Source organism: Coffea eugenioides, chromosome 6, assembly GCF_003713205.1.
Source record: "Coffea eugenioides isolate CCC68of chromosome 6, Ceug_1.0, whole genome shotgun sequence".
NCBI lineage: Eukaryota > Viridiplantae > Streptophyta > Magnoliopsida > Gentianales > Rubiaceae > Coffea > Coffea eugenioides.
The window spans coordinates 1,575,004-1,588,657 of record NC_040040.1 but is presented as its reverse complement, the minus strand read 5'-3'; the positions used below and the strand labels follow the sequence as shown (position 1 = coordinate 1,588,657).

The 13,654-nt window shown below is 36.5% G+C and overlaps 1 protein-coding gene across 1 annotated transcript; it reads right to left on the bottom strand.

The window, feature by feature from the left end:
* Window positions 1-947: 947 nt before the first annotated feature.
* LOC113775590 lies at window positions 948-13,402 on the bottom strand. The gene is made up of 24 exons (XM_027320536.1): window positions 13,013-13,402; window positions 12,788-12,859; window positions 12,541-12,584; window positions 12,359-12,470; window positions 12,177-12,248; window positions 11,862-11,924; window positions 11,101-11,178; window positions 10,922-11,014; window positions 9,866-9,985; window positions 8,728-8,814; window positions 8,282-8,491; window positions 8,144-8,191; window positions 7,182-7,436; window positions 5,962-6,068; window positions 5,172-5,416; window positions 4,338-4,406; window positions 4,176-4,240; window positions 3,605-3,774; window positions 3,407-3,485; window positions 2,779-3,034; window positions 2,412-2,457; window positions 1,799-1,907; window positions 1,436-1,498; window positions 948-1,281 (listed from the first exon to the last, which is right to left on the bottom strand). Exons 1-24 carry the CDS (start codon window positions 13,337-13,339, stop codon window positions 1,201-1,203), a joined length of 2,871 nt encoding a protein of 956 aa, XP_027176337.1. The 5' UTR covers window positions 13,340-13,402; the 3' UTR covers window positions 948-1,200.
* Between the last annotated feature and the right edge of the window lie 252 nt (window positions 13,403-13,654).

Sequence of the window (13,654 nt, the reverse complement as noted above, 5' to 3'; positions counted from 1 at the left end):
AAAGCTTGAGGACAAGCTTTCTTTATGAGGAAGGGATTGTCAGGGACCTAGGCGAATTATACCGTTTCATTCACTGAAGTCTGCGTTTTAAGAATAAGTCGTTGGGCCCAAAACGGTGCCGTGGAACTAATGCTGGTAGTTAGTTAGGTTAGTTCCTTTTGTTATTCACGTGTATTGATTTTCTACTGATTAGGCAGGTTATAAATAGTAAGCTTGTAATAGAATCAAGCTTAAGGAAAGAAATAACAGATTTGTTCTCTCTCTCCTGTTGACGTCTACTCTCTCCTCTCCCTCGCACTCTGTTTTCCCCAATTCTTCCCTCCCTCTCTCTATCCGTCTCAGCAATCTTCCAATTTCTAACCTAGGGCCTTGACAACAACCCACTCAAGGGACACCGTACTTGGAAAAATTATTTAAAAAATTAATACAATATTTTTTATAATATAATATATATGAAATTAAAAAAATTAAAAATTATGTTTATGATATAAACAGAATATATATATACTAGTTTTTGGGCCCTGCGCCAAGCGCAGGGTAGCCTGTGTTGGGGTGATGGATTTTGTTGTGTGATTGGGAGGATTTTGTTGATGGAAAGACCAAGACACCCCACGAAATCATCAGAATTACCATCGAAACCGGCCCATGGATGCACTGTAGCTATTCCCCCTTCCCCCTTTTATATATTTTAGATATATAGGGTGCCAATCATACTTGGCCAATGGACCCAATTACTCGAGATTGTTCAAACACCCGGCTTGAATAGTAAGCTTACCCCGAGACCACGATGTAGCTCAGGCAGCAGTCATTCCACACAACTACTTTATAACTTGCTCAAACGCAGACGTTAGACGAGGGTAAGGTGGTCGGGAGTTCCAAGCATTTATCATTGTAGAGATGGCTTGACAGCGTCTCTACAACGACTGATCCTTCTGTGTATTTTTTGTTTTGTTTTATTTTATTTTCAGAGTATTGTAGTACTTCTTAACAGCCGTTGGATATTCTTTCGGACGTGAAAATAGATGGCGCAACTTACGACATACTTTTACGGTTCTAAACAGACATAATCATCAATACAAAATGGCAAAAAGTTCTTTCACCGTTACTTGCAAATGATGGGAAAAATCATCTTTTCCAATTCTGTAAATGGTCTTTTGAAATTTTCATGCGTGAAGAGTCTGCAGATTATCAACGACCAAATCAGGTTGACCTCTCAGATGCCAGATCCAGTAGCGTGCGGAAGAACTGGTGAGGATACAGGGGAGGTTCTTCTGCCAGTGCCTGACCATGGGACAAAACTGACTGATTAGAACTACTAAGGAGATTTAAGCATTCCTTTCAAGTTCCTTCCTCGGTTGACCTACGACTTCATGTTTCCCAAACAGAAATTAATAAGTAACTAACGCCATGATTGTTTATGATTGGGAACCATCACCTGATGAATTAGCACGGTTGAAGGTGTCATCCCAGGCACCGTATTCACTTCAATAATCAGCACCTGGAATAGTCTCGCGCAATTAGAAGGCGACTCCAAACAACTCTTCATGTCACATATCAACATTTTTTTTATTACATGCAACTCAAGAACCTTCCTAGAATGATATTTGCTTTTCACAAAATTACTAGCAGTCGTAGAGGAGGAGACCAGCGGGATATACTACCAGTATCGCCAAATTAATAATGTTATACATGCTAATCCAGATCGAAACGTTCTCAATACTGCTTCGGAAATTCAGCATGCGTCATGAAAAACAGAGCTGAGATAGTTTGTAGCGTAATCAACAAAAGTAAATATTACCTCACCGCTGTCGGCATTGACAAATGCATCAACACGCGAAAATCCTTCTAACTGCAGTGTGTTTGCAATAAGTTCAATACGCTGTTTACACTTCTCCAGGGCCTCGTTACTGAGACAAGGTAAACAGCATCAACACAAGGAACAAAACAGTAAGCAGAAGCACAAACACCCACAAATAATCAATCTTTTAAAGAATGGGCCAAAATCTGATCAGATATTCCTAAGATAGGTGTAGAGCCCCATACATGTACACAACTGCATGCAAATGAACAAAAAGTGAGAAATGAACAGATGCAGCCTGCAAAATTTTTAGATTGAGCTCATCAAAATACATAAAGAAGCTTGTTAATTTCCTAGGAATCAAGCTCTGCCTAGAACAACACTAAGGCCCCCTGGGATATAAAAGTTCTACATACAGCTTTTACTAATACAATCTGAAATCTAATGGTCAATTTCTGAATATGGTTTTTATTACCATCCTTGAAGTGTAAAAACAAATTCCTCACGGACTTTTCCAGTACTTTAATTTAGTAGGAATTTCACTCTAGCAGATCACAAGCAGCCAACACATCAAATATTACAGTTTCTACAAAAATGAGAAGTGATAAAGAACCTGATAATTGAAAGTGGTGGTGGAGTCAAATTTATGCCAGTTCCACCTGCCAAGAATAATTAACAACATTACACACCTGCTATGCTTCATTAAGGCACAATGTACTCGATGTTGCTGCATTACATTTTAACTTACATAAACCTTGGTACATAGGAACATAAATGCCCAATCTCGCTTGCACATAGATAGGTGCCCGGAGAGTTGGGATGCAAGTTGCATTTGGTAATTGCATCATAACTAAGAATGTTTGCATGCAAAACTCTCACTTTGTATAACTAGAGGAATATTGTAACTCCAAAGAGAACGGATGACATAGCAGAAGCTCATATTTGATCCAAAATTGGATGAAAATAAGATTGGGAAGTACCTTGGAACTTCTCTTCAAGTGATAAAATGCCGCCAGATTCTTTCACAGTTATGCTAGGAGTCAACGAACGCATTGATCCACATTTTCCTATAACTCCAACTGTAACTTCTACCCATCTACTACATCCTTCCCACAAGAGATGTTGCTTATTTTTGTTCTTCGTTTTGGACGAAACAACTATGTCATCAGTCTCGATATAAGGTTCAAAGATTAATAGCTCTGGAGGAGGGTTTGGCATCTCGATCATACCATGTGCCTATGTAGTCAAAGAAAAAGTTCACTCAGATGAAATTTTATCCTGTCTGAACAGCAACGATAACTTCTGCACTGGACGATTAGATTTTGTGCCCAGGTGGACTACAATGCTTTCATTGAAAAACTCTGCATATCTCAGGAGACACCAACCTCATTTACCAGTCTTTGACAAAGTTAACTCCCATTAAGAGTCAAAATTCTGAAGTGACAAGTCACTCTTGGTTGGAAAATAAGTCTAGGCAAAAGCTAACTTGGAAGCAAATGACTAACAACTATTTATTACTCAAAGGAAGGAAAAGAATAACAAGATCAAGAGACCTTCAATGGCACAGCCACAACCACAAAAGATGACTTCAGGCAAATGCATCTGTACCTTTGACAGACTATTTGGAGGAATTTGAGGAATACAGGCTTCCAATGCTTTCACGTATACCTCAAGGTCCTTATCACAGCTGTATGAAGAAACAATGTAATGACAATAAAGCAACCAAATACCATGGCAGGCATGAGTTATGAATTCTAGAATCTGCATGTACGTGGAAAATAATAAAATAAAATAAAGGTAACATACCATAATCTTGCAACCCCCGTAGAACATCCATCTCTTGCTGGTTTAACACATAATGTTTCAGTCTGAAGTTTGGCTCTCAGATCTTGCCAAACGTCAAGTACAGGTATTTTCAGCAAATCTCCTTTACTCCTCACTTCTTTGTTGATTGTAAGGACTCCACAATCCTTAAGCTGTCCATCCGTAGTAAATTAAGAAGTTCAACATGTTGATGCAAATGCACTTGTAGCATAAAAGCAAACTGAAGGAATTGTTCTTAACATCATATCACCAGGAAGGTTTCTCTATTAATCCTTGTAGGCTTAATGCAGTAAAGCATATCTCATGTAGAGGTAAGGCCATAATATGGCCCTTCACAGACCTCACCATATTGAGAATCCAATTCACCAATTGGCTTAAGAAAAAAAAATTAAATCTAGAAGATAAGACCATTAAACGATGCGCCCAAAGGATGAATCGAGTTAAAGGCATCAAGAAGCAAACGATGGCCTTACAACTGCAAATACAGAACTGAAACCCCAGAGACACAAGAATAGCGAGTACTCAATGAGACTTATCAATTTAGTTACCATACATTTTGAAGGGCATGCGATGTAGCAACTTTGTCCATGCATATTTTGGAAGCCGTCAATCCTGGACCTTCAATTTTCAAAAATAGTACATGATCATTTATTGTAACAGTCATGGACATCAGAAGCCTTGTACACTACATTGTCAAACATCAGCATCACATTACCAGTATGAGGAACTCCTTCAGCTTCTAGCAGAGACTGCAGGGTACCATCTTCACCTATGCCTCCATGCACTATCAAATTATACACAACGCGAGTTAGATCTTAGGAACCTTATAGTGTCTTTGACATGTCAATTGATATAAAAAGTTGAGGATGCTATGGACAAAATTCCCTCTGATCTTTTGAAGTACTATTAGCCCCCTTCCAAAAGTATATTAATCTCTGGAAATGATAATCTGAAATAACCACTCAATAAAATGCTGTACAGGCAGACTAGATTCTTGAGAAATGAGTGATAGTCATACTATTTCTATTTTGCTTCCATACTGGACTTAACTTGAAGAGCTCTGTTAGAGTTCTTAAACATACTAAAAACTCAAGTTTGAACAGACAGAACCAACTTATTTGTCTATCTTCAGCATATAGTACTTTCTCCACATTTGTTATTAGTTGAATAGTATGTCTACAGAAATATAAATTCTTTGATAGATTATCTCTTCTGGAAAAGAAGACATATTTCTAAAACCTTCACACTTTGAACTGAGCTAATGCTAACTCTTAAATGTATTTTTCTGATCCAATCTTGTAAGATTCACTAGTCATGTTACCAGGGTAAGCAGCAAGCATGATCAGGAAATCAGAAAGTTGAATGAGCCATGGTAGAAGGAATGGCAAGAAGAGGAAGAAATGATTAAAGCTAATGTAGAACAAGGGTTTTGAGGTGTCTCCCATTCTACTGTTTCTCACCCACTGAACTTTGTTTCTGAAGGAACAAGTGCATTGTACCTGTCATTATCTTATTTATTAAATGCAGTGAATAGCTTTTGCATCAATACCTGCAATAAAAACTGTTGCCTGAATTTCCTTAGCCAGTTTGATCCACTGCTCCAAGGAAAGTCTCTTTGGTAAATCATCAGAAATATCAAATCCCCTGAACCAATTGTGTTTGCTCAATCCTTCCATGAGATCATCCATTACTTGTTTACGTAAATGAGATGTCAATGCTGCTTGTGTGGGTTCTATTGCCTCAATACATGCATCAAGAACTTCTTCTGTAGTATGTCTAAGAACAAGGGAATACCTGCAACCAAATAAATTGAGATATTATTTAAAAAAGACAGCTCAAGGCATTTTGGGTTGGTTTAAAAACTCTAGATTCTGCTAGGGCTTGCTTCTTTTCTTTCTTAAAGTTCCCCACAATTTGGGCCAGATAAGGGGTGGTAGGGGTTTACCATATCAACAATACCATCATAAGAACACATAAAGGAAAAAACAACAATAAGAAAACATGCTGATCATAAATTTACAATGGTAGATGGTAAATCTAGTTTATGTTTAAAGAACAAGTAACTGCACAAGGGTAATACATGAAAAAGTACGGCACAGATAGACAACTCAAGAATAATTTGGAATCCATGACAAGGTTATTTATCACCTATCATGTTCTTGGTTTCAGATCATATCAAATCATGTTCTTGGTGTTTCAGATCACATCAAATATGAAATATCACAACTCTCAGAAAAGGGCAAAAAAGAAAGAAAGAAGAAGAAACAAGGACAAGTTGACCATCAACAGAATTATACCAAATGCTCTCCAATAAAATTGGCAAAAAATATTTTGCTTACGGTAATGTCCAAACCGTCCTAGAGCTCACTTTGATTTCCTTCCCAGTAGATTCCAAGCCAGATGAATAACCATTTGATGGGGCTAGTAAACAAGGTGTTACTTCAAGCTGTAGCAGCAATAGATTAATTGATATACAGCGTACTTGCATAAACAGGTCTACAACATATTCCAGATAATATTTAAAAAAAAAAGACACTAAACTGCAGGACAACAACAAGCTATAACAATTCTCTGGAACATAATGAATCAGAATGTACCATAAAATACAGCAAGAGGCATATAGTTACAACTTCCTTGTATCAATTTGACAAGTCTTTTCAAGGTTATAACTGAGAATTGCATATTATTCCTAGAGAGCTCAACAAGTATCTAAAAGAGGATGAACAATGATCATCATCAAAACCACTAGAATCAATGTACCACTGTTTCTAAGGAACCAACTGATCAGTAGATACAGAGCAGTCCCATCTATGAGAATGAGCATGACATACAAAATTATGCAAGTTATCAAAGGAAACATTAAAAAATAATCAAACAAAGCTGACTGTTTAACAACTCTAGTATCTGAAGATATAGAGCTTTATGGAGGGTGGATTTAGTGTACAGGCTATTGTTTCAGTGAGATTTCAATGCAACGTTAAACAAAGAGAAAGAAAGATTTTCATTTGGTGTTCAGGAATTAGAGGAACCTTCTGCTACAGTTCTTAAAGAATTAGTAAGGCAAGCTTTACAGAGAAATATTTACAACTAGGATTAGGGAGTTGTTAAAAAAGCGGCTCATCTTGAGGATTAGATGGAGCCTTGATAACTTTTTTCAGTTATCTAGGGCCAATCAACTATATATTCAATGAAGGTAGCTTAATACATGTCACTTAACTATTCATGACAAAATGTTGGTAACTCAAAATAGAAGAAAAATTGGTATGTAAATCTGAACAGAAAATATATCCAGCCAAGTGAATGTAAACTGAACACATGCAGCTTAAGTAAAAAGAGCTAATAACATTAAAAATGACTAACACTTCATAACTGCCTGTATTTCCACTGTTTAGCTGCATACATAAAAATAAACCTCTAAACAGCAAAGTTGAGCATGGCAGAACATTTATATTGTGATAGTTGGGAGTGAAATTAAGAACCATATTGGATTTCAATAATAGCCTAGTAAATACATACATGTTTGTTACATGAACAAGTGTAAGTAAAATATGTCACTTACATCATCAGAAGCTCGCAAGTTCAGCCAAACATTGGTTCCACTCATCAGGGATACTTGTCGTTCAGAAGTGTCTCCACCAAAGATAACAAAAACTTTTCTGGCATGTGGATTTACAGGAAGTGATCCCGTGGATGGCAAAGATTTGAATCTCCTTGATGACGTATTTGATATGATATTGTATGTCAAAAGGTTGGGGAATCGCAGGCAAGCACGTTGAATAATTGTCCGAAGGATATTTGAGTGGGAAAAGCCAACCTAAACATAATGAGATTAATCGGAAGATAAGAGCACAGGCACAAATGTATCATGTACTATCACTAAAAGAATTTAATTATTCTTTGCTGTTTCAATTAACATTCTAAAGGGTATAAAGAACCTTTGGCAACTGCAAATTTCCCGTGCAGGAGGCATCAAGTTCAAAAGATAACTTGAACATCATAGTCTAGCATCTTATTCTAATTCCTCAATCAATTTTTCCGAGTAAATGAACTGGTAAGAAAAGGTATGGGAAGGCACTAATGTGCTACAACATAGAGGTGTAGAACAGATCTATAATTAAAATAACAAAGTTTCTCTTAATTCTGTTGGCATTTGGGCACTTTTCCATGTTCCTCATCAATTCTTAAATCATCTGACGGGAAGAGATACAATGTGAGTAACTACAGATTACTAATCGGTTTTCAAATCTTCCAACTTTGTGGTGAAGGTAAGTCCTAAATTGGATAGTCATGGTAGGAATAATGCAAATAATCCAGTCTTAAAGATGAATTAAAACATTTATTGTTTCTCCATAATACTATATCTCTCCTGAGAATAATTTTATGTGCGAGTAAAATAAAATCGATATAACTTTGTAAGACAAAAAATATCAAATAAGTTTAATGGGAACCCAAAAAGTGACTCACAAGATGGTGCAACTTTCTCTTTATCACTAAAACTATCACACAGCAGATAAATAGTACCTTTGATGCTTGCTGAAATAAGAAACTTGTTTGCTCCATACCACTAATCTAGAGGTGCACAACAAAGAAAAAATCACATTTAAGTATAAAAATAAATAGCAATATCCAAAATTGAAGCACATTAAATAGCTCTCTCACCAAGTTGATATCAGTAAATAATACAGTTCCCAACTCAGACTTTCCAAACTTATTCTCTGGGAAATATGAGGCATTAACAGAAGGTGGCAAAAACCAACCATCAATTCTAGCAAAATCACGCAGGCCAAGCTGCTTAAATAATAATGAGGCTCCTTCTCGAATGGTTTTGATGACATCCAGTGGAAAACGAGGTGGAGTATGATAAGTGACCTACAAAATTTCATGGTCAGTTAGATAAATTCTAGGAGCAAAAAATGTGTTTTCAAATTCTCCAATACAAGGCAAAATATTCTTCAATAAGAAAAAGGCTGAAGATAAGCTAGAACAGAAAACAAATCTTAGCAAGAATGGAGGCAGCTATCACATACATCTTAAATTAATATATACACTACAGTGAAACCAACAGAATTTCTAAAGTATATAGTTAGAACCAGTCTGGGTATAACCTGCCGTGTAGGAAGGTACTTTCGGCGATAATTGAATATTGCATCCTGGTCACTTACATCAATGTTCCCATAAGATTGAAGCTCCACCTGGTTGTAGATGCAACACATTGCAACCAGTAAATAAGCAGGCAGTTATTTGCAGATAATGGTGGCCGAAATATATAAATACAGTATCACCACTTAAGGATAGAGCCCAGTGACTCAAACATTACCTAGCCAACAAATGAAAATCTAATCTGATAAAACATACTTTTGGAATCCAGTTTCTTAGAACAATTTCATCACGTATAGAATAGACCACGAATTTCAGTTCCTTGAATAAGAGGGTAGATTTTAAACTTTTTCAGGGAAGGAATGCTCATTTTGCACATCAAGTGAGCACAGTTTTGAGTAAGATCCTTACTCCCAGATACAGGCATTTCAATTCTGTGATACAAGAAATGTCATAGAGATTTTAAACCTTTGCTAAATTGCTTATTTGAGAGGAATTCAAAGGACCTTCTTTCTCTCTTTTTTTTTCTTCTCCCAATCTTTTAAATTTCTTACTCTTATTTTCTGTACTTGTAGCCTAAGCCATTCCTTCTTTGACCTTATAACCACGTTTTAATGAGTCCTAATCATTTGCAGCTAATGAGCCAATAATTCTGCTGTTGTTTAGGGAACAGTTCTATTTAGGATTCCAAAGTCCTAGAAAGCCAAAGGTTCAAATAAAGTGGAGATACATCAAAAGAGGCAATAAATCATGTGCAGTCAGATCAACGCAAAGATTAATCTATACATATTACACCACAAAAGTTACTGATAGAACTCAATATGAGCAAGTTTTAAATTTCTCCTTGAAGGGGTAAACCAAATAGTCAATCCAACCCATTTGGAACTCCATGCAGCAACATTTTGCATAAATGAACCCAAACAAAAATTCACCTCTCTGTTTTATGAAGCAAGTTTTCCTATCCTGGTTGGTATACAAACCATTGATTGTAAGATATTAGGCACCCAAAAACAAAAGGGAATGAAAAACCCAGCAAACGTTTACACTAACTTAAAATCAGCAAATATGAATTTCCACTTGCAAATCATCATAAAGCCCAGATTGCAAAACAACACAGAGAGCAAATATATACTTAAGGACCATTACCTCAGTTGGTAGCAGCACAACAGGCTGGCAATTCAAATCAGAACCCACATCAAGGACAATGGCTGTGAACTCACTACCACCTTCAAGAAAAATTTCAACAAGGACCTTATCATCTATTCCCTGTGAAAAACAGAAACTGATATTGCAACATGACAGGCTATAATGATCCAAAGCTGTAATTCACAATAACACATATAATATTTCATGATAGAGGTCCTAGACATGATATAGGCCAAAAGACACAAAAGCACGCATTCTGGTGATGCTCAACTCTAGCAGTTCTTATGACACAATCTATATGATTTTATATCTTTTAATTTTGGATTTTCCTCTTTCCTTTCTAGTTTCTCATTTTATTCTCAAGAAAATATCATAAGATGAAATTGATTTCCTTTCTTTTATTTCTTTTTCTCTTTCTTCTCTCTTTCATCCTTCCCAATAGAAATTCCATTTCAACGAAAATTTTTGTTTTGAGTTTTTAATTGCATATTTCTGGGTGAAGGTTTAAAAGGTATCAAAAACTAATTTTGATTTTTTGTATGATGCCACGTGTCAAAAATTTCAATTGATGATTATTAATCAGGTCACAATTTCATTTTAAGATATTTTCTTGGGAATAAAATGAGAAACTAGAAAAGAAAGAGGAAAACCCAAAATTAAAAGAATTGAAAGGTTAAAAAAATTGTATTTTAGGAAAGTGATTTGAATATTTTTTTAATCATTTAAGGAGAAGATAGATCCTTGCAATTTCTCTTTTTTAATTTCAATCATTAAGGTGAAGATTTTTGTGGGAAAGAGGAAGAATTAAATAAAGAAGAAAGAGAAAAAGAAATAAAAGAAAGGAAAACAAGGTAAATGAAAAGTCAAAATAATGCAAGGGCAATTTTGTCCTAAAGGGGGTTAAGTGAGCAAAATTAAAGGTCAGGGGATAAACTGAGAAATTGGGTATTCTTTAAGGGGATAAAATGTGATTAACCCTAAAAAAAAGGTTTAACTGCTTGCCATTAAAAAGCAAGACATGTCCAAAAAATTGAAACATAGAAAACAACAGATTACCTCTGAAATAATTCCATTAGCTTTTTGAAGGGTGTCTGTAACTCCATAAGCCACTGTAACTCCAATACTGGATCCTGCTCGTGTTGGTTTTACCTGCATATCTTAGAAAATGTTATCTTTAGTATATTCCTACAATCATCAATGAACTTTTACACAGACAAACAAGATTCAAAGCTCACCACAACTTTCCCCTGTTCAGTGTCCAGTTGATACCTCGCAAACCACTTTGACAGCTCAGCTTCATCCATTTCACTCCCCTAGTAGTCATTACTAAAACTCTGTCAGACTAGGTTGAATAATCCATATTAGAATACAATGTGTTGGAGTTTCGACAGGAATGCCTGGTAACAAAAACCCATCCCTCAATTCGTTGCAAAAAGAGAAAATCTAGCTTAATCATTTCCGAATACAGCCTGCTTTACTTTTAATCTACTTTCACCAAAGTAACAATAGTGCATAGAACTAATTCATACTATGTATTCATTCCGACAGGGAACAATAAATGCACTTTATAAACGCCTTTAAAGATCTTAATCTTTTTAAGACTGTCGCATTAAAGAAGGCATGTTTGCAAAAACAAACATTTGAGAAATCATCAGCACATTGACAAAGATAAGCAATCTCTGGTTTTATAACAAAACATATCAAAACTCATAATCATATAACTAAGAACAAGGTAGAAAAGTACATAAGAGAAAAAAATAGCTGCTATATTTCAACATTTAAAACTACAGAAGGAAACATATCTCTATATGGTTATTGGCATAACAGAAACCTTAGTAGAAACTATGAAATGTCCATTTCATGGGGTTATGCCCATTTGTACCAAAAAATTCTTGCATTGTTGAAAACTCTCTTTTGTCATGGGCTCAGAAAATTGGGATACTAACAGTTTACACACCACATTAAAGGATGAAGCGGTAACAAAATGGATCAGCACCTGGACTAAAACGCTGGGAGCTGTCACGAACCCTTGTCTCTCAAGCTCCAAAGAGGCATCATGCTGGCAAAAATCAAGATAACAACATTCAGAATCACCTTGTAATTAGAGAATCAAATATTGACACTAAATATCATCTGTGCCTGCTATAACAAGGGGCATTGTGAGGAGACAAACTAGTTCAATGAATTTTGCAGCTTATACTGAATCTGTGTTTAGTATCCATTTTCCAGAATCCTAACGCATCCCATTGTGGTGGTATTGAAATTTTTGACAAAAATGAACCGAAATGGCACTCTGGAGGGAGAAATTTACTTTGTCAAATGCTTTGCGGCATTCCCTAGACTGAGTACCAACAAATGGGATGTTAAATTTTTCCAGTAGCTCCTGAATTATCGACCAAATTGGAGAGAGTAACATTAGTCACCAAAAGTCAAGTTCATGAGATTATCCAGGCATGTGAAGTAGCAGAATTTTTAGTAGTGGGAGAAAGATACTTGGATGCCACCATCTTCACCGAAGCGGCCATGTATAACAGGAAAAACTATGTCTACGGTGGCAGCAAGATGACGTGCAAACTCAGATAAAGACTCGAAACCTTGGGCAAGGCTGAAAAGGAACCGAACAAAACCTGTTATAGAAAAGGAGATCACAACGAATAAAATGGAGAATCGCTTACCTGTCAAGCTTGAAATCAAAGTCTGCAGGAGTGTTCGAATACATCTAGCATAACCAAAAGCAGTTTCCCGTCAGCATTTTGACATTCACAGAGTGTCTTTTCAGATTTTTAAAAAGAACAAAAAACGGCATAACAAGCTTTAACATGCACAAGTTAGCAAACCTGCTGAAGACGCTGGCGGAAAAAGAGCATAAAAATTTTTTGTTGAAAAATGAGTAGAAGAATGATTGTAATGCACAGAACCTACCTGAGCAGAGGATATAGCATAAGCATTGAGGTTGTAGTCAATGTAGTAGCAGCTTACTTGCAAATCATCTCCCTGTTGAAAAAAAAAAAGAAGATAAAAATAAGAATTCTGCAAGACTGCTGGCTGCTAAGTTTATGAACCGGGGTAAGTTTGGAGAAGGAATTAACTGAAGAATAGGAGTAAGTTTGCTCGCAAAGCAAATCAATGAATCATGCGTTCTAGTACCTGAATGTGATCGAGGACTGATCTTGCGGAGTTGAGAGAAATTCCGCGCTCGGCGGAAGGACCTCCGCAGATGACTCCAACTCTGAGAATATTATTATTTTCATCGTCAATCTTAGTTTCGCCCAGAAGTTGGGTGCGGACGGAAGCTCTGACGACGGGTGCAGGAGCTTGGCAGCAGGGGCTTTGCCCGGAAGCAGCGTTGGGTAAGGCAAAATTGAGACGAAGACTCCTCCTCAATAAGAGTAATGATGATGATGGCAGAGTAGCGGTGGGAAGCTGAGGGCTGAGATGACGGAGGTTGAGAGGAGACAGTGAATGAGCAGCCATGGGAAAGATGGAAGCAACCGAGGTCTAGTGTGTGAGTGTGTGTAGGGGAGTGCGAGAGCATGATCGATTTGGCGATGGTGAATTTAAATATTAATAAATACTAACTTATAGTCTACCACTCACACTCTACTACCAGCGTCAGCGTGCAGGAAGAAAGAGGGTGACGAGAGACGGCAAACGGGCAAAGGGCCCGTTCTCTTCTCAACATTTTATTTTATAAAAATAAAAATAAAAATAAAAGCTGATTTTGTAAAACTACTACTGATTTATCAGATTTATTTTTTGGAATAAATAAATATTACACTAGTTAGTTAG